This window comes from Gopherus evgoodei, chromosome 5 (genome assembly GCF_007399415.2).
Source record: "Gopherus evgoodei ecotype Sinaloan lineage chromosome 5, rGopEvg1_v1.p, whole genome shotgun sequence".
NCBI classification, from domain to species: Eukaryota; Metazoa; Chordata; order Testudines; family Testudinidae; genus Gopherus; species Gopherus evgoodei.
Window position 1 is genome coordinate 115,294,318 of NC_044326.1, and position 23,656 is coordinate 115,317,973.

Genomic DNA, 23,656 nt, shown 5'->3' on the forward strand with positions numbered 1-23,656 from the left:
AAGAGACACCTTCTTGTTTTCTACAACTTTTAAAAGGTACCCAGATGGTACTATACTGCATAAGAAACTGGATAGAAAACTCCCATATTTAATTCACCCTCCCCTTTGTGCTTACATAGTTGCCACAAAACTGAATATTTTAAGATAAACCACTATTCTGGAGACACTTGCAATGTTTAGGGATATATTTTAAATATTAAAACCTCTTATGAAATTCTATGACAGTTGACAATGAACACGCAATTTGGAACTCAGCATCAACTTAATCAGAATGTTTAAAAATGTTTATACAGTCTAAAGATGCGATGAATTTTTTTAGGGTCTATGGAGTCATCACAGCACATTCTGTAATTACATACCTGGTCAGGATCTGATTGACAGGGCACAACATAGGTAGAAAAGTCAAGTTAGGTAAAATGCAGTTTTGTCGCAGCCGTGTCAGTTCCAGGGTATCAGAGAGACAAGGTGGGTGAGGTAATATCTTTTACTGGACCAACTCCTGTTGGTGAGAGACATAGGCTCTGACTCTGTGGGTGCACTGGGGCTCAATCATCCCCCCCCAGAAAAATAGGGAGTGCTCAGCACCTGCAGATTAATCTTTCATGTGCCCCAGTGCCAAGACCATGGTCCCGCCGCCTGCTCCGTCTCAAGGCCCCATCCCCACTCGCATGCGGGAGAGGGTGCGGAGAGGAGCACCCACTGGTAAAACCAAAAGTCAGCGACTGTGGTGAGACACAAAAGCTTTGGAGCTTCCACAAAGCTCTTCTTAGGTTATATTTATGTGTTCTGATTAAATGGACATTGAGTTCCAAATGGTGAGTTGTCAGCTGTCACACACTTTCATAAGAGGCTTTCTTCATTATTTTGAGTGTTACCTGAAAGGAAGCAAACTAATCTTATCAGAGATTTACCTACAGACAATAAGAATAGTCAAGTTAAATCCACAAAGTGAGGGTACTCAGATTCAAGATAAATTAAATTCCTGGCTCCTGAAGAAGAGTTCTGTGGGAGCTCAAAAGCTTGTCTCTCTCACCAACAGAAGTTGGTCCAATAAAAGTATTACCTCACCCACTTGTCTCCCCATTAGATAAAAGACAGTTTAACCACATAATAGAGCTGGAATTAGTGACTCCACAGTTAAAGTTGTTTTGAGATTTGCACTTGAATTATTACACTCCATCTCTCTCACAGTTTAATTTAACAGTCAGTTTAATGCATTGTCTTCAGATAACAATTGAATTTTTCATAATATTTTTAGCTCTAATATTGATCATTTTTTTCCAGAGGAAATATTTTAAATAAGCTCTTTTTGAAGTAGTCTTGAGAGTCTCCATATTTTGGAACCCTGTGGTAATGAACTATAGGCACCAAAACTTCCAAATTTACACACATGTAACCTCACAATATCTCTGGCATTGGCTAACAGTTATAAGAATATGCTCGTAGCAAGTATGTTTACAAAAAATAAAATAGGGCAAGCTACTCAGCTGGTATAAATCAGTGTCAATTTATTGACTTCAGCTGAGCTATTCCAATTTACACCAAATGAAGATCTGGCCCAAATAAGAGAGAAGTTGTGCAAACAACTGGGTTTATATAACTTGTGTTCTTCTTTTCCATCATCCCAATCCTAAGGGGATAGCAAAAGGCAATCAGGAGTGTTGTGAGGATCAGAAACACAGTTTTACATTGTTTATAAAAGTGACTTTATAGTCTATAAAAGCAGCAAAGAGTCTTGTGGCACCTTATAGACTATCAGTTCTGAAGCTTGTCAACCTCTCCAATTTTTATAACAAAACTAGTTTTGCATTGGAAAAGAGACACCTGCTGGCCAGTTTGAGAACAATAAATTGGAAAAGAAAGTCTCCAAATTAAGGGTTTGTCTATTGCTGTTTGAAACCACTGCTCTATATCAAACCATGCTATGGAACTTTTAGTGTATGGTAGCACATCCACGTGGCCAGTCAACGTGCTGCAGGCTAGTGCACTGTATATTCATACCCTGGCTTGCTGTGCACTAAGTCTTAGTGTAGACAAGTCCTAACTGCTGCATGTCTACTCAATGTTAACAACCACTCCAGTGACGCACTGATGTGTCCAAATTGTCATCTCTAGTAATATAAAGAATGGAGTCAAGGCTTACTGAGGAACTGACATAAGTGCCTAATCCCATGGGACAGTGAGTTCTGTTTTGTTTTTTTAAACAGTTCAAAACATTTTTTCAATTATCCTTCTTTTCTGCCAGGAAAATAAAATTTACTAACCTTGAAGCTGTATGTTGGGTTTTACTTATTTTCCTTTCCTTCTTTTTGTGGCTATACCATTTTATCTCTTCCACCTAGGGTGACCAGATGTCCCGTTTTTAAAGAGACAATCCTGTTTTTTGGGACTTTTTCTTTTAGAGGTGTCTATTACCCCCCACCGCATCCCATTTTTTCACAGTTGCTATCTGGTCACCTTACTTCCACCTGTCTATTATATCCTCTGTCCATTTTTAATTCTCTTCTTCTACCTTGGTGTCTTCTCCCACCCTCTTCCTTTCCCAAGGTCCCTATCACACTTCATCTCCTCCTGGCCCCCCAGAAGTAAGTGTCACAGAGCTTGTCAACCTGCTTCAGATGCTGGTATTTTTATGCCAAGTCAGCATCCTAGCATAATTTAAGCCTTGAGAAGAGTCATTGTACAATCTAAAACTGCAGATTTACAGCATTATTAAGGCTCCTAATTTCTTAGTCAACGTCTCACAACAGGGTCTGAAATCATGGCAGGAGTGAGTGAGTGAGAGAATGCTCTGCAGAAATAAGGAACTCATTTTTTATCCATATAGATTACTTCTGTTTTTGCTAGATGGAATATTCACTCTAGTAAAGTCTTTTAAAGTAATGAGAATCTAGTTTTAAAAAGGGTGTGAAATGACCTTATTCCCTTTCTTTTTGTATGTAGGGAGCATCAATTCTCAGAATGCTTCAAGATTGGATTACACCAGCAAAATTTCAAAATGGATGTCAGGTATGTACTACAGTAAAACATGCCAGAAACAAAAATAAACCACATGTGGGAAAGGGAAAGATTTTACTCAGAAGAGTGAATGTGATACATTCGCTTTCTTTGTTCTCATTACGATTTCAGATAACTATATAACTCATTCCTAACAACATTTCTATACTAACATTTAGCCCAAATAATCTAAATTTTATTTTTTGCAGGATGTAGATACACTATCTCCTTCAACCACATCTGAGAAAGCTGTGTAGACAATAAAAGCTAGGTTACATGAATTCCCAGCATGATGGCACAGTTTGGTATTGATACAGAAGTTATGGAATCTTTTGCAATGGGAATAGGTAGCAATGTTAAATGGAAATTAATTCTCACAATGAATTGGAATTTGAACTGCAAGGTTGTATATGTGTTTGAAGGCCAGCCAGTGATGACCCTAGGCACATGATACCCTCCTGATTCCTCCTTAATACTCTATCCCCATGCTCTTATCTGTGTTAACTAGAACCTAGTCATCCAGCTACCAAAGCACTCCTGCATCTTCCTAACATCAAGTACCTCCAGACCATTCAGTTGTGCTATGTAGTTTACAGAAATCTACCTGAAAAGCTTTACAAATCTTGATTCACTTGGCAACTGCAAAAACTTGAAGCTGGCCCTGAGGCCACTACAGACAAAACTCCTCTTTCAGAGCAATTAGGGAAGCCAGAGCCTGAAAACAGAGTTACTCCGCATCTATCAATCCAGATGCATAGTGCTAATTTTCCCGGGGGCAGGGGGGAGCCCTCTTTTACTTTAACCCTACCAAGAGGCTAGGATACATGCTAAGTACCATACACACAAAAGAGAAAATTGCAGAACTTGGAGTCTTCTCCAAAAATAGAGGACATAACTGCTGTGCTCTGAAACCTTTAGATAATTAACCATGATGCCTTTGTTTCCTGGATTATTAAATATGTTCTTATCCCCACTCACCCATGCCAAACTCTCCCCCCTGCACACAAAACAGCCACCTCCTCCCCCCGCCCCCCCACATCCCCCAAGATCTCTGAGTTGCTACACTGGCATTTTTCAAGAAATCTTTCACCACGGAGCTAGTCCTCAAAGTGAATCTTCAGAATATGGTGATCGAGATGCCTGAGCCCAGTTTACACTAGTGCTGTCATCTCTGCTCCCAAGCTAGATATGGAGGGGCTGGGAGAACATCCTAGCTGGCCAGCTGACCGATTATATTGAAACCACAGCAAACACATTTTGGTACAATCAGCAAGGACAGTCCTACAAGATAGGAATATTCAGTCACACTCCACATTATAGGCACAAGCTGCTATGATAAATACTTCCTGCTTACCCACATCCCTATACAAGCACAGAAATAGCTGTGGCTGAGATTGAAACAAACAGCACCATTCTGTAGGCAGGCTAGGAAAGAAAATATCACGTACTACTTGATGTGTCGCAGTCTCAGTAGCACTGAACTGGGGGATAGCATATTTTAGCATTCAATATTTAAGCATAACAAGAAATCACTAAATAACTAATTTTTAGTTATCAGTTAAGCCTTTAAGAAGATTTTGATCACACAATGCAGTTATCCAAATTTTCATAGTTTAACTTTGATTTCCACTTTTAGACACCCCCAATATAACTCTTTTTGTGACCTATTTAATAAGACAGAAATGTACAATACAACTACATTTTGTCCACTCAAGTAAACAACAAAGAAAAGTCTAGGGCCCTCTCCAGGGATTAATACATTGCACATTAATGTATCATGTTGGAAAATACCCACTCCCTGTCTTAAGAATAGGCCTGTCCTTTGGGAAGTACTGAAACGTTTTTTGGATTAATATGGTTCCATTTGATTTATTGAAGGCACACACGACTGGGATGATGGGGAAACTTTATTCTACCCTTTCAAACATCTCATTAATGAGCAGCTGTGTTTTTGCTGATTCAGTTTGTTTTTAAATTGAGACATATAAATTAATAAAACTTTTATAAAAACAATGGACCCAGCTTAGCTTCCAGAAGGAAGAAGCAGCTGGTTCTCTTATGGACAGTGTATAAATTAAAATCACACTTCATCCTGGCTGACATTAAGCTCTTTCATGCCCCCCAAATTTTTACTAGGCAATAGTGTTTGTAAGTCATATGGACTAAAATTTTGACACTTATAATTCAGTGTGCAATAATTTCTCAATGTTTCTGGCTTTCCCAAAAGCAGAAGAGTGGAAGCAACTGCTCCCACCCTGCACTTATACAGGAGGAGTTGGGATATCTGTAAGCCTTGGTCCTCACTGGTGGTGGGGGGAGGAAATTTATATAAGTTACGCAACTGCAGTTATGTGAATAACATAGCTGAAATCAACGTACTTGATCGACTTACTGTGGTCTCTTCAGCATGGTGAGTCAACTGCTGCCACTTCCCCATTGACTCTGCCTGGGCCTCTCATGGTGGGTTGATTTATCGCATCTACACTAGATGCTGGATCGATTGCTGCCCACTGATCCGGCGGGTAATGCAGACATACTCTGAGATCTCCTTTTTAGAACAACCTGTGGACCCTGCATTTGGAAAGTGTTTCTACTTTTCTTCTGTGCAGAAAGCAGTGAAATAAACAAATGTACATCTCTCTCAAAGCCTTTGCGCGTTAAGAATAACACCATTCTTAGGAAGCTATTCTGCATATTAGTACTACAGATAACATTACAATATGTGCATTGTTTTGATAGGTGAGGAAGAATATGCAAATATTTAAAACATTTTCTTCTCTTTTTTTCCTAGAACTATCTAAAGAAATACCATTTCCAGAATGCAAAGACGGATGATTTCTGGGAATCCCTGGAAAAGGTATTGCCTGTAACAATTAACACCGTTGCTATTAAAGGTTTCTGTACTCATCCTACAGAGCAGGGTTTCCCAAACTTTTTCATATTGTGAACCTTTTTAGTAGAGAGATCATATCCCAGGCAGCCTCCCCCAGCCCAGCAAACTCCAAATCTCACCCCTCTAATAAATATAATACTCATTTTTTGCATGGAAAAATTGCTTAGGTGTGGGTTGGAACTGGAAGCAAGTGAGGGGGAACTGACAAAGCAAAGCAATCCACATACACAAGAAATTTCAGCCCTTCCAACCTATCGATCTGACCACATCAGTCTCACTTAAATGTACGTACACACACACACACACACACACACACACTCTCCTAACACGATTCTTTCTATAGTAGGGTTTTCTATAGCACTCATCACAACAGTATTTAAGCCAGTGGCTCTCAACCTTTGCAGACTACTGTACCCTTTTCAGAAGTCTGATGTATCTTTCATCTCACTTAAAAACTGCTTGCTTACAAAAGTATCACAGCAGACTATTATTGGAAAATTGCTTACCTTCTCATTTTTACCATTAATTATAAATCAATTGGAATATAAATATTGTACTTACATTTCAGTGTATAGTATATAGAGCAGTAAAAACAAGTCATTGTTTGTATGAAGTTTTAGTTTGCACTGATTTCACTAGTGCTTTTTATGTAGCCTGTTGTAAAACTAGGCAAATATGAATTGATGTGACCCCTGGAAGACCTCTGCATACTCCCAAGGGCATGTATACCCCTGGTTAAGAACCACTGATCTAAGCACTTAGTCTGACTGCCAGTTTAACTACCCTGGATCCCTACTGCTCCCTCATTTCCCACCAGACCTTGGTTCCTTCCTTCTCCCCAAGTTCTGGCTCTTTCCTCCCACCCTGCTCCCCAATTGCCTCCTGAGGCCCAACTGTTTTCTGCCTCCGCAAGTTCCCAGCTCCTTACTTGGACACCATATGCCTTCCTCTCCCCCTCCCCGACCAGGTTCCTGACAGCGATTTTACCCAAGTTCTGCATTAGTGTCTCATCCTGCTCTCCCCCTAGTCCCAGGCTCTTGCTTGCCCAGACTGGCTCTCTTCTTGTTCTCTTCTCCCTCTCTGCTGCTCACAGTACCTTCTGGCCCTGGAAAACACCTTAAACCTGGCTCTTTTCCATCTAGCACATGGTGGGTTGAAGGGGCACTGGTTAAGTCCCATGGCCTCAGTCTGAGAGGCAGCTGCACTTGAGTTTGTGGGTAAAGAGGAAAGGAGGGGGCAGCTCCACCAGCAGTCCCTAGTGCTGGCTGCTCCTCCTTCCTTCCATCAGCACCTACCTGAAGCTGTCTGGAGAATGGAGCCAGCAGCTCAGCTCTCTTCAGAGCACCTGGAAGGACTGGCTTGCAGACCATAGTTTGGGAATTCTGCTATAGAGGAGAGTCACCAGTAGTGCTAGAATCTCATCTAGTCTTTCCTGTGTTCTACTCCCTCCCCAGAAGGCAGCAGAAGAGGAAAATTGTTTGAGCTTGAAGTATGCAGAGAGGAGCAAGCCACAAGGGCAGGGAATATTCTTTGCCCCTCCTACTGCCTGAACCCTGACCTAGTTTAACTCTGTTTGCTTTAAGAGTATTTAAAATATCTCTGTTGACAGCTCATTACTTTTCTTCTGTTACATGCACCATGAAAGAGTTTAACAAGTAAAATATTTTGAGCCAATCTTGCTCTCTTATTTGCTGAATTGTTAGGAACAAAGCCCTAACATTAATGAGGGAAACCTGTTCCCTTTCTGGTCTCCCAGCCTCTCAGCATGAGAGTTTTATTCCCTCTTCAATCTGATTTAGCTTTCTCAGTGTGACCATCTGCTATTATTCTTAGGCAAGTGATAAGCCAGTGAAGGAAGTGATGGACACCTGGACCAGGCAGATGGGATACCCTGTATTGAGTGTGGAAGCTAATTCGAACGTCACACAGAGACGTTTTCTGTTGGACCCCTCAGCAAATTCTTCTGAACCGACCTCTTCACTAGGGTAAGGTTTTACTGTATATGCCTGTCCTGTAGAAAAACAGCAGAAAGAGAGATGCTGTAGATAGATATGCTCATATGGATTCTCTCTCTCTCTCTCTCTCACACACACACACACACACTTCTCCCTATCTTGAATTTACAGTTACCTCCCAAAACATGTAATGCAACATATAGTAAATGTAACGTCTAAAGGAAGAGGTATGTGGTGTAACTTTGGATGCGTGGTACACACCACCCACCCCATGCTTGAGTCTAATCAACTCTGCATAACTTTGCTTTATGCCAAATAAAGTAATCTGAGTAACAGACAAGACTGGAAATGAACTGAGTTCTTGGGAGACCAAGTGGAAGAGGTCTCAGGGGAAACCCAACAACCAGTAAATTACAAGAAAACTTAACAAGATGCTGTATAATAACTCCCTACACCCAGGACAACTACTGCATTAGCTATGTGTGTCTCAGTGTAGAACACCAAATATCTAAATTCAAAAGGAAGAAGAGGAAGGGAGGACAAATGATATGGAGGACTGGGCATAACGGAGATCACAGCAGTTTCAGTTATATATGGATATTTTTTCAATATTTCTGAGTGAATTTCATAATGGTGGAAGATGCCCTATTTACAGCCCTGGAGACTTTAGCCACCAAAACAGGTACAACCACGGACAGAACAATGCAACCTTCCCCATGCTGCCCCGCAAGTGTGTCTCAACAATAATCCCCAGAACACCATCAGTAAAGGCAAAAGAGCAGTTCTGTCCCCATGTCCATACAATTCTTGCCTTTTCTGCTTGAGACTGCCAACAAGGCTGCCAAACAGTGTCAACTGTGATGGTGGTTTTGTGAAGTGGGCACCACTGGGGCTTGGACATTGGCCACCAACTAATTTCACACAGATCAAACAGCCATCAACCAGAAAAACCACTTATGGTCACTAGTGACCTGGTCTGGATTTGAACGGAAAAAAAAAATTCATTTTTGCAAATTCTACCTCTGTGCCATATAGAAGATGGTATTCAATTAACAGCTCCTTACTGTTCACAACGTTGGCTCATTGCATTATGCTCAGAAGGGGGTGAATCCAGCAACCCAGCTTTCCTCAGATAATCAAAGGAATTAGAGCACCACGTTCTTGGTGTTATTCATGCTTTTAATGTAAATCCTAAAGCAAGTCCTGCCCTAATCAGCCATGTACATAGTGAACTGCTCCAGTCATTCCAGAAACAGTTGCATCTCAGTGGTGGGGGAAATTAGTTCTACATAAAATTTTACTTATCAAGTGCTTAGGGATAAAATGCACTTATATAATAAAACCCTGATATTATCTTCATTGGAATAGGTTTTATCCCTTGCAAAAGATCCAAGCGCACTCTGTACTGTACTGCAAAACTGTACTCCCTCCCCCAGCCAGCATTGATGTGGGAGAGGAGACTACTAGGGCCTTGCGCCCCCCAGTGGAACTTTGACAGCTCAGCTCCAGGTCTGGGGTTGTGACTAAGCTGTGAAACAGAGAGTCTAATAAAAGTTTTTTTCTCTGAAGCCTGCAGGGATGTCTCCCTAGATGGCTACAGTGCCCTTGTTCTGACAAAGTCCTGTCCTGGATATTAACACTCAAAAGAGAAATACAACTTCAAGAACTCATGTTTTTTAAATAGTGCTGCTAGGCAAGTATGTGGCTGCAATATAGCATGTCAGGAACACATCCTCAATAGGATATGGACATTGTACTTAATGCCCAAGGAAGTATGGTACATGATCTCAGGAACATATAAAAACACTAAAGGAATATCACTCCACTAAGTGCATTTACAAAACAAATATTAAAAACTCTTTTATCAGCTTTCTCCTGGAGAAATGCAACATCCAGGCTTTTGGCCAAGCAATAACCCTTTTAAACTCCATCACAATAATTCTCCAAAAGATAGCTAATAAAAGTAAGAAATGTACAAATCTGTTAAAATATTTTTATTTAAAAATATAAAACAAGAGCTGACCTTTCTCCTGGTAGGTAGCAAAGAGATATGACTTCCTTCATTTTCTTACTTGCTAGAATGAAGTTGTTGTTCCTTTGATTCTGGGTTCTAATGCAGTAGAGTCAGAAGAATGACGCGTTTTTGTATAGTGTTTGTTGCCATGGTAACTAAGATGATAGAAAAACATCTCTGGGCTGGATATTGATACCCTTGCATTATATAGTACCTTACTTCCCAACTGCTCCCATTGATTTCAATTAGACTTATCAAGGAGTAAGATACTACTCAGTGTGGGTAAAGGTATATCACAATCTGGCACTCAGGGAGGGAGGGAGGGACGAATCAATATGGTCTAAGAGAAGAAACACAGGATTGGAACAATCAAGAGGTCCTGAATTCTAATTCTGCCTCTGACACAGATTCGTTGTATAGCCCTCAAAGAAACACTTTCTATTTCAGTTTTCCTTATCTGTAAAACAGGCATAGTAATCTTTAGCAATTTACCACACAGGGGTGTTGTGAAGGTTAATTGGTTAATGTCTGTACAAAACTTTGAACATGTAAACCTCTACATTAATGCTAAGGTCACCCATCCACATATAATCATGCTTCATTAAATTAAATGCCTTGTGATCTACTAGATTAACATGATATGATACAGAAATACTACTTGACAAGAATATATTTCCAACTGTGTATAATTACAATAAACATATTTGCAGTATATAATGGTACACAGAACTTAGCTAGTCCACACAACACTCCTCTGATATTAGGTAAATATCATTCCCATTTGATAGATGGGGAAACCAAGGCACAGAGACATTAAGGCCCTCATTCAGAAAGATATTTAAGCACATATTAACTTCAAGCATGTGACTCCTTCCGTGGATTTCTGAAAAATAGCGTGGTCAATGGAACTATTCATATGGCTAAAGTTTGGCATGTGACTAAATACCTTGCTAAATCAAGTCATAAGTTACTTGCTTAATACCACACACAGTCAATGCCAATGACAAAAACTCAGTAGTTCATAGCTCCCAGTCCTGTGCTCAGTCTGCCAGAGTCATGGCAGAAATTATGTATATTTCATAGTTTTAGGGACTAACTGCTGCTATTCTCCATATTGAAAAAAGGAATGCTATCAGGTACTTCAAACCTTTTATTTTAACTTAGAAACAGAATATTGTCATATATGCAGTATTTGTCCAGTAAAAATAACCAAGTATCTATTTTACCTTGCCTGTATCCAAAATTTTTATAAACTGGTTTTACCAGGAAGATATACTAAAAAGTTTTTAATATATTTAAATAATCAAGCTGTCGGTAAAAGACCAAAATTTGTTATCTGGGGTATTTAGTCATATATTAGTGGATGTCTGGATATAGCTACACAAGTACGTATATATTCATAAATTGACTATGAAGTAGTAAGTTTACACAGTGCCTAGCACAATAAAGCTGGAGTCCATAGGTGCCACAGTACATGTATTTATTAATCATAATAATAATTGATAAAATGTTTTAAATGTGGTATTTTAGGTTCTCTTTCAAAAGTTGTTTATATTTTCATTTAAAATCATTTCAGTTACACATGGAATATCCCGGTGAAATGGCGTGCTGGGACCGAAGTAGATGTCACATTCTACAATAAGTCAGAATCTGCAGGTAAACTTCAGTAATGTTTCATTTAAGAATAACAGTAGGCTCAATGTGACAATCACGCAAAGCTTTAAAAATATCCTTAGTAAGAACTGAAAAGTAATTAACTTTTATGCGCTTCAGTGCTCGAAACACACTGCTTGAGAATAAAGGAGTTAAGGTCCTTCCCTGGAATGAGAATAAGCCCCTCCCATAAATAGGATTATGCTAATTAAGTCCTATAAGTAAACTCTATTTTTATTTATTCACACAATATGACACTCAGCCTATTATAAAATTGGTCACTTGGTTTAGAGGAATTTTGGGCACATCAAAACAAAGATTTCCATTTAATTTTAATGATAGCATGTGTATGTGCAAGGCCTGCATATTCAAACATTTAAGATATGCTTAAATTCATCCCTACTCATAGCTAAGCACATGCAGGTGCTTTTCTAAGCATGCTGTCCCATTGATAGCAATGGGACTTAAGTATGTGCTTTCCTGAATTTCAACCTAAGGAAGAAGCTGGATCTGTATGCTGATAAATACATCTTTTGCTGTGATAGGTGGCAGTCTGGACTCACTTAGTTTAGGTGGAGGGAGCTGCAGTACCCTGTTATTTTGGAGTTGGCTGAAGCTATTTGCTGCTCAAAAAATCCAAAGAGATGTCCATGAAAGTTTTGGTTTTTTTCCCAAAAATTCAAAAAAAATTTCTACTGCTCAACAAAATTTCAAAATTCAGAAGTATATCACCAGCTCTTCTATTCTCTTTTTGCATTTAGCACTTGCCTCCCCCTTTTAGTTTAGTTTTTTTTAAATTACTTTAAAGTTTGTGTTTAATTTACTTGCATCAGAGTCTAGGATGAAAATTAAACCTACCCATTATATTATGATGCATAACAGAAAATTGCATGAAAGAATTTTCTCTCACCACTCTCCCCATCACAACGCAGGAGGCTGAGAGTTGTCCCAATGAATTAGAACAGTCTTTTGAAATACCTTGCACGGTTCATCCATAGTCAGAAATACTATTTACTAAGGGCTAAGTCAATACGCATTGAAGTAAAAGGCTTCTGCTTCAGATACTGGAACAGGCACTAAGTGAACTTTCAAAACTGCTGACCACAGTGGGAGAAGTTTAACTTTTGAGAATGGATCCTCCTCCTCAAGGGTTAGGCTTCATTCTGAGTTTCCACGAACCTCAAGATTTGAGTAAGGGTTTGGTTTATTTTGTGATTTAATTAATCTGTAGTTATAGGAACTGAGTCAAGAAAGAGGAAGGGAAAAGAGATGCATGGATATAAAATGGAAAAAACATGCAGAGAATAAATAGGTAAAATATAAAGTCAGATTAATACAAACCATAACACTGAGAACTGATAGAAACTTTTGGAATAAATATTAATAGGAATATTTTTATGATTAAGTGTTTGCTTCAAAAAGAATTATTTCCTTTATGCTTATTCTAAGTACAGTAGTTTCCACTTAATAATGAACATTTGCCTACAGATTTCACACTGTTACCACAATTATTTCCTATTCTAAACTAACAGCTGCATCAATATCTTTACTCTCTGCCATTTTAGTGCAACCAACCTAGAATTAAGCTTCGGGTCCTTTGTGGATATGAGTTAAAAATCAAACATGACTTTTGGAGTGAATGTATTTCCAATGAGCACGCTCCCCCACCCCCGCCAGGCATGTATTTATATGCACATACATTTTTCATTAGTATTTGTTTACAACCACAGGAATTACTATAACACCCAGCAACCCTGATTCTTTACTGAAAATAAATCCAGACCACATTGGGTTTTATCGTGTAAATTATGAAACACAAACTTGGAACGACATAAGCAGCTTATTGGCTATCAACCATACGGTGAGTCTGATGAAATTAATTGGATTTGGTTGTAAACTGGTTGGTTTCTGGGATCTACTGACAATTGTTTCTTCTACAAAATATAAACTTTTTTTGCTCTCTTTTTCTTCCTCCCCTCGTGCAGTCTTTTTCTTCCACTGATCGTGCTGGCCTTCTGGATGATGCGTTTTCTTTGGCAAGGTAGGTTTTATAGTGAAACTAGCACATAATAGACCGGGGTAGGCAAACTATGGCCCGCAGGCCACCAGTCAATTTAATCCAGCACTTGAGCTCCTGCTGGGGAGCAGGGTCTGGAGCTTGCCCTGCTCCCACACTCCAGCCAAGGAGTGGGGTTAGGGGCCGCTCCACATGGCTCACGGAAACAGCGGCATGTCCTCTCTTCGGCTCCTACGTTTAGAGGCAGCCGGGGAGCTCCGCATACTGCCCCTGCCCCAAGCACTGCTCCAACAGCTTCTGTTGGCCACGCCTCCATGTAGGAGCCAGAGGATAGACATGCCGCTGCATCCGGGAGCTGCTTGAGGTAAGCACTGCCCAGAGCCTGCATCCCTGAGCCCCTCCTGTGCCCCAATCCCCTGCGCCAGCCCTGAACCCTCTCCCGCCCTCTGAACCCCTTGATCCCAGCCCAGAGCATCCCCCACACACACCTCAACCCCTTGCCCCAACCTGGATCCCCCTCCTGCACCCTGAACTCCTAATTTCTGGCTCCTCTCCAGAGCCCGCCACCCCAGCCAGAGCCCCCACTGCCACCCCCGGGCCCCACCCCAAGCCCTGATCCCTCTCTGGCCCTCTGAACCCCTTGGTCCCAGCCTGAAGCACCCTCCTACACTCCAAATCCCTCATCCCCAGTCCCACCCCAGAGCCCGCACCTACAGCCAGAACCCTTATCCCTCCCACACCCCTGCTTCAGCCTGGCGTCCCCTCCCGCACCCACAGCCAGAGCCCTCTCCGCCTCCTATACCCCAACTGCAATTTCATGGGCATTCATGGCCCACCATACAATTTCCATACCCAGATGTGGCCCTTGGGCCAAAAAGTTTGCCCACCCCTTATAGACATTTCAAAATAGCTTTCATGTCTTCACACTGCTTATTATATTGGCATTCTCTGGGTTTGGATGGTAAGAATGAGAATTTTTAAACTAAACTACAGAAAGAATTAGGCCTTGGTTTGTCTTTAGTAGCCTTTTCTTCTCTTACATTTTCCTCTATAAGGAGCAAATTCAAATGTGTGTACAGCTCTTATTGATACCAGTTAGAGTTGGCCTGACCTGTCCAGTATTAGGGTCTGATCCTGAATCACTGAAGTTAGTGGGAGTTTTGCCATTCACTTCAATGGGAGAAGGATTTATTTTCTCTCTCTGCCTGCAGAATTCTTGGTATTTTGAGCTGGGTGTGGATGGCAAGGCAATGACCGAAGTGTTCCAGCTGAAGCCATGTTCCCAGAAGAAACCAGGTGTCTAAGGAGAGTCACAGAGAGTGTGTCCCTCTGTGTATATGTCTCCACAGATATCCCAGAATCCACCAGATTTCTTTCTGAATCTTGAATTAGGACAGTTAATGAGGCGTAACTTCTTTTTTGGTCACACAACTACGTGTACCTTTTCCAGATATATTTGGTGAATAAAAGCAAGTAACTACACAATGTTGATTGCCCTAGAATGGTAATGAGAGCTCCTTCAGAGCTGCTCTGCTCTTGTATGTGACATCTAATCATAATAAGCCTTCAGAACTTTCTTTGGAAAGTGCCTCCTGTGTATGTTCCATAACTTTTCCCCCAAGTATATTATCTGAGCCCTTTTAAAGAGCACGGTGATATAATAATCTCTTTAGCACTTTAATTGCTGCTATCACACAATACAGACAATTCGTTTTGCCTTGGGATGAAGTAAAGGGCTCTTGTGGGAGTGCAGTTGAGTAGCTGTGTATAAAAAGAGATAAACACTGTGAGAACTGGAAGGACTGTTGATAACAGAGTTCCATAAAAAGTCAGGAAAATAGAGATGGTTTGGGCCTGGTTACTAAACCTATTAAGAATGCAATTGCATAAGCAAAATATATGCACAATTTTGCATTCAATTTACTTGTAGTTATTGCAATTGTGCATGCAAGGGATTATTTATGATCACTTGTTCCCACATGACTGAATTGCACACATAGTCACAGCAAGTGTGCACAAATTGTACACCTAATTTGTTTAAAAATCAAACCCTTCACGTTCAATACCATGTACAATACAACCCCCCCCCATAACATGTATGTTTAATAATCATGAAATCTTATAAGTTAGATATTTAGAGCTAGTTTGTCCCTTCTGTGAGACTCACATTACCAAATATTCTATGTCACTAATATTCTGCATTACAAATACTAGCTATCTTCACAACAACCCTTTAAAGTGGGTAAGGATTAACATCCCCATTTTGCAGATAAGGAAACTGAGATACACAAGTGTTAAGGGATTTGCTAAAGACCAAACAGTGAATTGATGCTATTAGAATTTATGGCTTTCTGGCTCTCAGTCATGTGATCAGACCACTAGATACCCATTGCTTGGGCAAATACAAACTTACAGCCAGAGTATGAATCCCTTACTCCCACTGGTGAACAGTTACAAAAGCAGTCCCACTGAACTCATTGGATTTTTCCCCAATATTAAAATTATTTCCCCATGTTTAGATCTTCAGTGTTTATTTCTGTGTCATAAAAAGATTTGCAAGCCAGTCTGTATTCCTGGATCTGCCACTAGCCTTCTGATTAACCTTGGGCAAGTGACTTTAACCACTCTATGCCTCAGTTTCTCCAGCTGCAATATGTAGATAATGCTACTGACTTTTTTTAAAGTACGTTGAGATTTACTGATGAAAAGCACTGTTAGCCCTAGGTATTATTGTAATTACTTTCTGATTTGAAACAACCTCCTCTAGTAACACATACTCAGAATATATTCAGCAGATCTTCTGCATTTTACTGTAAATTGATAAATCTATAGCCAAATACTTTGAGCAGAGAAAGCTAATCCTTAGATGAGCTATGTATCCATTGTGCCGCTGGGACATATGCCCCACAGCACTGTGGATGAAATTTACAACACTTCCATGACTGCAATACAATTAAAAAAGTGTGTGATTTTCAGCTGTCCCATCATAACATAAAATCTCCAATACATGCTAGTGCAGGAGAGGGGGGAAAATCGAGAGTCTACATTAAAAGAAGGTGTACAGAAGCAAACTTTTATACAGGCCTGGACAGTTTCACCATGTAATAGGGAGGGAGAGATGGTTCTCCAGAATAGGTTATGAAGTCAATCAGGTTATCACTAAAGCTGAGTGAAATTATTTTTTCACAGAAACTTTTTCCAGTGCTGGGGGGAGAGGGAATAGATTCAACCTGAATTCACAAAATGTTTCAGCTCACCTGAATTTGCCAAATTGTTTTGATTGGAAAAAAAGTCTGAAGCATCAATCTGGTCAACCGGAAATGAATTTGTCTGATGTCTAACCCCCTTATGAACTGAACAATTGCTGCTCTCCCAACAGCACCATGCTGAATGGTGGTGTGCTTGCTCTGCCTAGTCTATTTTTAGACCAGTGCCTGTTCCATAATATAGCACATTCCCAGGGAGGAAAGGAATAAGAAAGCCACAGCAGCCCCCAACTCCTACTGTTTGGGGAGGAGAGAGGAAATGTTGCCCCTGTTCCTTCCTAGAGGAGATCAGTTGGTTGGCTCTCCAGAACCCCTAATCAGCCCTATCCCATGTCAGCATGGCAGTGGGGAGAAGAGGGAGACAAGGAAACTTCTCCCAACCATTTTCACAGAAACTGGAAAAGAGGACATTGCTTGTTTGGGGGCCCACTCCCCATCCTTCTCTCTTCCTATCAGAGAAGAGGTAGACTGGGTGTAGTATATGATTGAGGAATAAATGATAAGTGATTTAGAGGACAGAGAGAGAGCAGGGAAAGTGATTGATGGAGAGGGAAGAAGAAATTAAACTAAGGTAAACAGACACTGAAAAAAGTAGAAGGCTGATGTCTAACTTGACTCTTCTGAAATTTAGATTTGAACAAATTTGCTTCTAGAGAGGCACATGCTCCTGAAGAAAGTCCCTCTGCTTCCTACAGATTGTACAATGGAACCAGTACATCGTCCTCAAAAAAACTAGACCATTTCCAAAATATACAAGCAAGTTTTAAAATTGCATACAATGAATTCCTTTTGAAAAGAGCTTCTCACAAGAATGATGCAGCCATGGAAAGTGGTTACAATTAACACGCAGGACATTAGACTTCTCTGTGTGTTCTAGTTACAAATGAGGCAGGACGTGTAATGTTGTGTCAATTGTCTCTCATCCTTCTTTAGGGCTGAACTTTTGAATTATGATGTTCCACTGAATCTAACAAAATATCTACAGGATGAAGGAGACTATTTACCTTGGCATAGAGTTATATCAGCTGTATCTTACCTCAGAGACATGCTTGGAGATGATACACAGCTCTACCCCAGGTTTAAGGTGACGCAACCAATGAAAGTCTTGCTTATAATCTATTAATCCAGTTCAGGGCTATAACAATGATAGGATTGAAGGCTGAGTGACTTTCAAAGTTGCTGAAGCTGTTTTAGTTAATTTCAACTTTAAAAGATGTATATTATTTATAATACTCAACATATATTTTGCGAGCTGATTTATATAGCCCCATGAATTATACAGATCCACAGACTGGGACTATATACTGGAAATAAAATTGGAGTATTCCCAGTTATAGTTGCCACCTATTTTGATTGCTCACTGTACAGTTATTTTTGTGCCAGGGCTGTCTGTGTATTATAAGCAGGATTGTTGAAGATAGCAAAACTTTTGATGCCTTACCTACACCGTGAAAGGTAACCGTGTCTCAGTCAGGTTGTCAGCAATCATGATATCTGACTGGGGGTTGAACATACTTCAATAGTCAGCACAGATAAGCACGAACTGTAGTCAGCATTATGTCAGGGAACCAAGTTGAGCAGAGCGTGTCCTAATTTACACTGGTGGTTATGTTATCGTAGTGTAGACAAGGCTTGAGGCTGATGGGACATCTTCATGTTGTGTCAGTGCATCATAACAGTGCAAAGCAAAGGTGCAGTATGATGTTTACATCCTTTCATGACAAGGTGACTTTGCTGAAAGTTTTTTTTTCGGGGGTATGTTGTTACTGGAATTTAAAAAAAAAGGCAAACTATGAAGATGAAAACCTTGTTACATCATGAAACCCATAAGGGTAATCAGAAAATCTCTTTATTTCAGGCATACTTTCGCAGTCTGGTTAAACCCATTGCAAGTCAGCTGGGTTGGAACGATGATGAAACTGGAAGCCATGTGACGAGGTTAAGAATTTATTGTGTAAGAATTTATTATATATAGACTGAGATTGTAGAACACTAGGAAAAACTCCCTCTGTCTCTCTCTTTTTTTTTTTAAAAGGCTTCTTCGTACAGCTGTTTTAGGATTTGCATGCAGCATGGATGACCAGGAAGCTTTGAACAATGCATCTAGCTTATTTGATTCCTGGTTAAATGGAGCAAGGTGAATATTCATGGTTTTTGCATTGAGTTAAAAGTACTGTGTATGGTATTATAATGCAACTCAAAAAAAGGTGACAACCATAATATATTTTTTTATGTTTCTTAGTCCACCTGTAAATCTCCGGCTCTTGGTATATCGCTATGGGATGCAGAACTCCGGCAATGAGACATCATGGAACTATATGTTTCAGAAATACCAAAGTACTTCATTAGCTCAAGAAAAAGAAAAGTTGCTCTATGGTCTTGCATCAGTGAAGAACATCACCCTTTTGGACAGGTTGCTGAAAATATGCTGAAAGAGTTATTTTCCTTCCCCCATACACCCGCCCACATTATCATTGTTGGCATATATAAAGTATGATATAGAACACAGCAGATTGTCAAATGCTGTCACTCTTGAGTAGCCCTCCCTGAAATTATACTGCCAGTAACTAGGCAAAGTGATTGTTCTCTTGCTTGAAGGAATATGGTCAGGTGATGGTTTTTATAGTTCTTGCAAGCATAGAACTACCCTAATAATTACTACTTCTATCAGGGCAGTATCCTCCAAGGTCCCAGTTGGGATCTGGGCACTATTGTCCTAGCACATAAAATGACAGTCCTTGCCCCAAGAAGTTTACAATTGGGGACAAGATTAAACAAATGAGCGTAATTAACAATAGGAAGAACTAGAAGAGAGGGGATGAAGGAAACAGTAATATGGATATGTGGTGACCGAGGTTAGCATTGTGTATAACGTCACAGGTACACATCATTTAAGGTCATTTCGTAACTAACCCTACACAGTCATTGCTTCTATGACTAAAACATGGATTATTCAGACAAACCCAAATCTGCAGAGCAAAAAACAACAACAACGACAACAAATCTGCACTGTAGGTGCACTCACAGGTGGATTTTGGCCCTTCTCAGAACCAACTTTATTAGTGAAATAAAGGAAAAAAAGAACGCACACCACTGAGAAAGCTGGCTGTGCACTCAGCCACTTGTTTATGGAGCTGAAGAACAGAACCTTCAGCCTCAAGTTATAGTAGCTGCTACTGTACATTGCAGCTAGGAGTAGCTTCCTAATATTGTCCTTAAACGTGTCTATGTGACAGTGAGTCCACCCATTTTATGGACCTATTGGTCACACCCCTGACCTACCACATTATAGACCTTCTATAGTTCACAAGATTTCATCCTATTAGATAAAGGAACTTTGACCTCACTCACTGGGATAGAAAACGGACAGATTTAGGGTAAAATTTTCAAGTGAACTAGGAAATCAATGGGAAGTAGATGCCTCAATATCGTCGAGGATCTGGGTAGTAAACCCTGCTAATTTTCAGTGAGAAGCCTGGGACTTACTTTATGCTGGGGCTCAGCTCCAGCATCTCTTCTGGTAGGCATATGTGCCAGGCATGACTTTGCAAATATGGTGCATACAAGGTCATAATATGTGGAAGATGCCATAGTTATTACTTGAGCCCAGGCACCTTTAAAAAAAAATGGAAACACTGGCAATGTCTACATGCCAGTTGCTTTTGAAAAAAATCTTATTCTTACTAGGTAATCACATTTTAGACCAGTCTATTTCATCCTTAAAATGGTCTAGAAAAAATAAGCCTCTACTATTAGATTTTCCATAGTAAAATACAAATATTTCTGCAGATGGTTTAGGTTGGTCTTAGCAACTTGAATAGTTACTTTACAACTCACTTTTCACAGTCTTTAATGAAAGATTTTTAAAAGTCTATTTAATTGTTTCCCATATGGTTTCTCCTAGGTATCTAAAATATATTTACAACACCAGTCTTATTAAAAGTCAGGATGTATTCACTGTCCTGACATACATCTCCTATAACAGCTATGGCAAAACCATGGCTTGGGACTGGATACGGCTCAACTGGGAATACTTAGTCAGCAGGTATGTTAACATCCTTTGAACGTTTTACACTTAATTCCAAGTCTCCTGCTCTTTATTTTCTTATCTCACCTCACTTTAGTCTCTCCACACAGTCACCATTAGGTGCAGAAATACATTAATCCATTTCTCCTAATGTGAAGCAAAACTTGCAAATATCTTTGGGTTTACCCATTTCCGTGGAAGCAAACGGCTCTAAGAAGCAACTCCTTTGGACAGAGAGAGCTGAAAATGTTTTAAATATTATTGCAGCCTGTGGTGAAAAAAAATGAGTTTCTGCCAACTTGAAAATCCTATACTAAAGTTCCAGTCTGAATCAAAACTTTCTGAGAGCTAAGTAGCACAGTGCAGTTTGATTGTTAGTTACCTGCCTCTCTTTTGGACGAAGTAGCTACCTGTCAGATCTTTGAAACACTGCATAACATAGGAAGCACATTTATGGCCTTAGTTCAGCAAGTTACTTTAAAGTCAGGCAGGTTTTTAGCATGTGAATAATCCCATTGGTTTATGGGAGACCAGCTTTTCTGAGACTCCAGCCATTAACATTTGATCCTGAGAGATACTGAGCACCCTAATCTGCCACAGCTTTCACAACACTCAGCTCCTTGCAGACTAAAGGCTATATAAGGCCCTCCACACCACTTAAGCTACTGGTGGAATAACTAAACAAACTTCAGAGGGAGCTGGCACGCCAGCTCATCAGAAACTGTTGCAGAGGCTAGCAATAATTCCATGGATTCAGTGATTAACACCCATGCAAGTGGTCTGAAAGGGCTGCACCTGGTGGGACAACCAATAGGCTTGAACAGCTACAGAGAAAATACATTGTAGCCCAGTGCCCTAGGAAGATTTTGCATTCCCCTCCCCTCCCCCCGCCCATCCCTCCAAAAAAGAATTTCCAGTCATTTCACCCACATAGACACTGCCCATTCTGGTTTTCTGCAGACATATTGATGGTCACCCTTAGTGAATTGTGATCTCTCCCACACTAAGTTGTGACAGCACCAGAAGAATCAGTCAGGAAGCTTTTTGCTTTAATATTTACTCATAAAAAGCCAAGTATTTTTCTAGAAAAAGGAGAGAGAAAATACAGGACAGTTTCCTAGAGGTGTGCTATATTATGGTTTGGGCTTTACGAACCATATATCTGTGTGGTAAAGAATTGCAATATGAATTTGAGGAATAAAAAGATGTAGATAAAGCAGTTAAGACTTATTCTACAAGGTATATTTCTATCCCTAAATGATCATTAGCAGCCAATGCCAAGAGAGAACTGTAGCAAGTTCCATAGAGTTATGGGAATGTTCTTCTATGGAGTCTGCAGTGGTCAATTCCCAATCTGGCCTAATACAGAATATTCTCTTTATTCACAGCAATCTACAATGAGGGGTCTTGTAATTTTCTTATACCCTCTTGTAATAACAATGTAATCAGCTTCCGGCTTTGCTCCTGTCTATTCACACTGATTCCTGAGGTGCTCTTTCACTCCTACTACTAGAGTAGGACATTAGGAAGGGAATCTAATTGAAACTCACATGAGGGCATAGAATCACAATAAGGCTGCCAATTTACAGAGGTCCTCTGGCCATACACAAATTTTAGCTCCACAGAGGGACAAAGACATGAGAGGGCGTTGTAATGGAAATTTCTCTCAAGGGTTGGCTTGATTCCAGGCAGAAGACACCATTCTTTGAATATGTTTACATCAGAGATCTCACCAGGTATAGCTAAACTACAGAATAGTACAAAAATCATACAATATGCTTTTTCAAATATTTCTGGTAATATATTGAAATCTGGGGCAACATCTATTTCGTGATGCTAAAAGATTAAAAACTAAAATAGTTTAACAATAAAGGAACAAACACTCCAAAAAAAGCAATATTATTTTTAAATCAACTACTATTTGTTTTTTTCAGATACACTATCAATGATAGATATCTTGGTCGAATAGTATCAATAACCCAAACATTCAACACTGACCTTCAGCTTTGGCAGGTATGGAGATGATGCCTAGAGTCATTTTAAGCCACTAAGTTATAAGATCTTCCTCTGCTGGAAACTTGACCTTTTATTCTCTAAGATGCCTGACACAATTTTGAATGCTATAAAATAATTATTCAAGTACCACCAGTCCAATCCTGAAGTCCTTTCTCAAGTAAAACTTTCCCTGATTTCAAGAACATAGAATTGGGCCTTATAAAAATTACTTGATGTTAAATACAACAGAAGTACTTGCTGCCTGTGAATTCATTTTCTTTTTCTCTTTTCAAGATGGAAAATTTCTTTGAAAAATACCCTAATGCTGGAGCAGGAGAAACACCCAGGAAACAGGCTCTTGAAACAGTGAAGAACAATATTGAATGGCTAAAACAAAACAAGGGAGAGATAGAAGCATGGCTAACAACCTAATATTTTACTTCAAAGTAACAAAGAATTAAAAACATATTGTCTTAATTTTATGCACTTACTGTTTTTCCATGAAGATTTGGGAATCCATTTACAAATGCTGTCTCTGAATCCCACAAACACTTGTGCACTTGAATAACTTTACTCATGTAAGATAAACAAGACTACCTGTAAGAGTAAAGTTCCTCATGTTATAAGCAATTGCAGGATTGGGCTCTGTTTGTACCTCTCACCTTCTGCCTTGAAAAATGTACCCCTTTGTTTATGTAGAAAGAAACCAATTTAAGAATATTTAAAACACTCAGGGATACCCTTCCAACTGTATTTTACAGGTGGTCTATTTCAAGGGAATTAAGCAGTAATTTGAACTTGTTTTAAAATCATTGTATATATTTATACTTGTAAAAGAC

At 39.8% G+C, this 23,656-nt stretch overlaps 1 protein-coding gene across 1 annotated transcript in view; it reads left to right on the forward strand.

The window, feature by feature from the left end:
- ENPEP (glutamyl aminopeptidase) overlaps positions 1 to 23,249 on the forward strand; it is a 47,299-nt gene extending 24,050 nt beyond the window's left edge. The window contains exons 8-20 of the mRNA XM_030563825.1: positions 2,944 to 3,009; positions 5,789 to 5,854; positions 7,724 to 7,875; positions 11,436 to 11,515; positions 13,243 to 13,373; positions 13,498 to 13,553; positions 17,729 to 17,879; positions 18,654 to 18,733; positions 18,831 to 18,932; positions 19,038 to 19,208; positions 20,700 to 20,840; positions 22,757 to 22,835; positions 23,112 to 23,249. Coding sequence (XP_030419685.1) covers positions 2,944 to 3,009; positions 5,789 to 5,854; positions 7,724 to 7,875; positions 11,436 to 11,515; positions 13,243 to 13,373; positions 13,498 to 13,553; positions 17,729 to 17,879; positions 18,654 to 18,733; positions 18,831 to 18,932; positions 19,038 to 19,208; positions 20,700 to 20,840; positions 22,757 to 22,835; positions 23,112 to 23,249 — 1,413 coding nt within the window. The remainder of the gene's footprint in view (positions 1 to 2,943; positions 3,010 to 5,788; positions 5,855 to 7,723; positions 7,876 to 11,435; positions 11,516 to 13,242; positions 13,374 to 13,497; positions 13,554 to 17,728; positions 17,880 to 18,653; positions 18,734 to 18,830; positions 18,933 to 19,037; positions 19,209 to 20,699; positions 20,841 to 22,756; positions 22,836 to 23,111) is intronic.
- Positions 23,250 to 23,656: the final 407 nt, after the last annotated feature.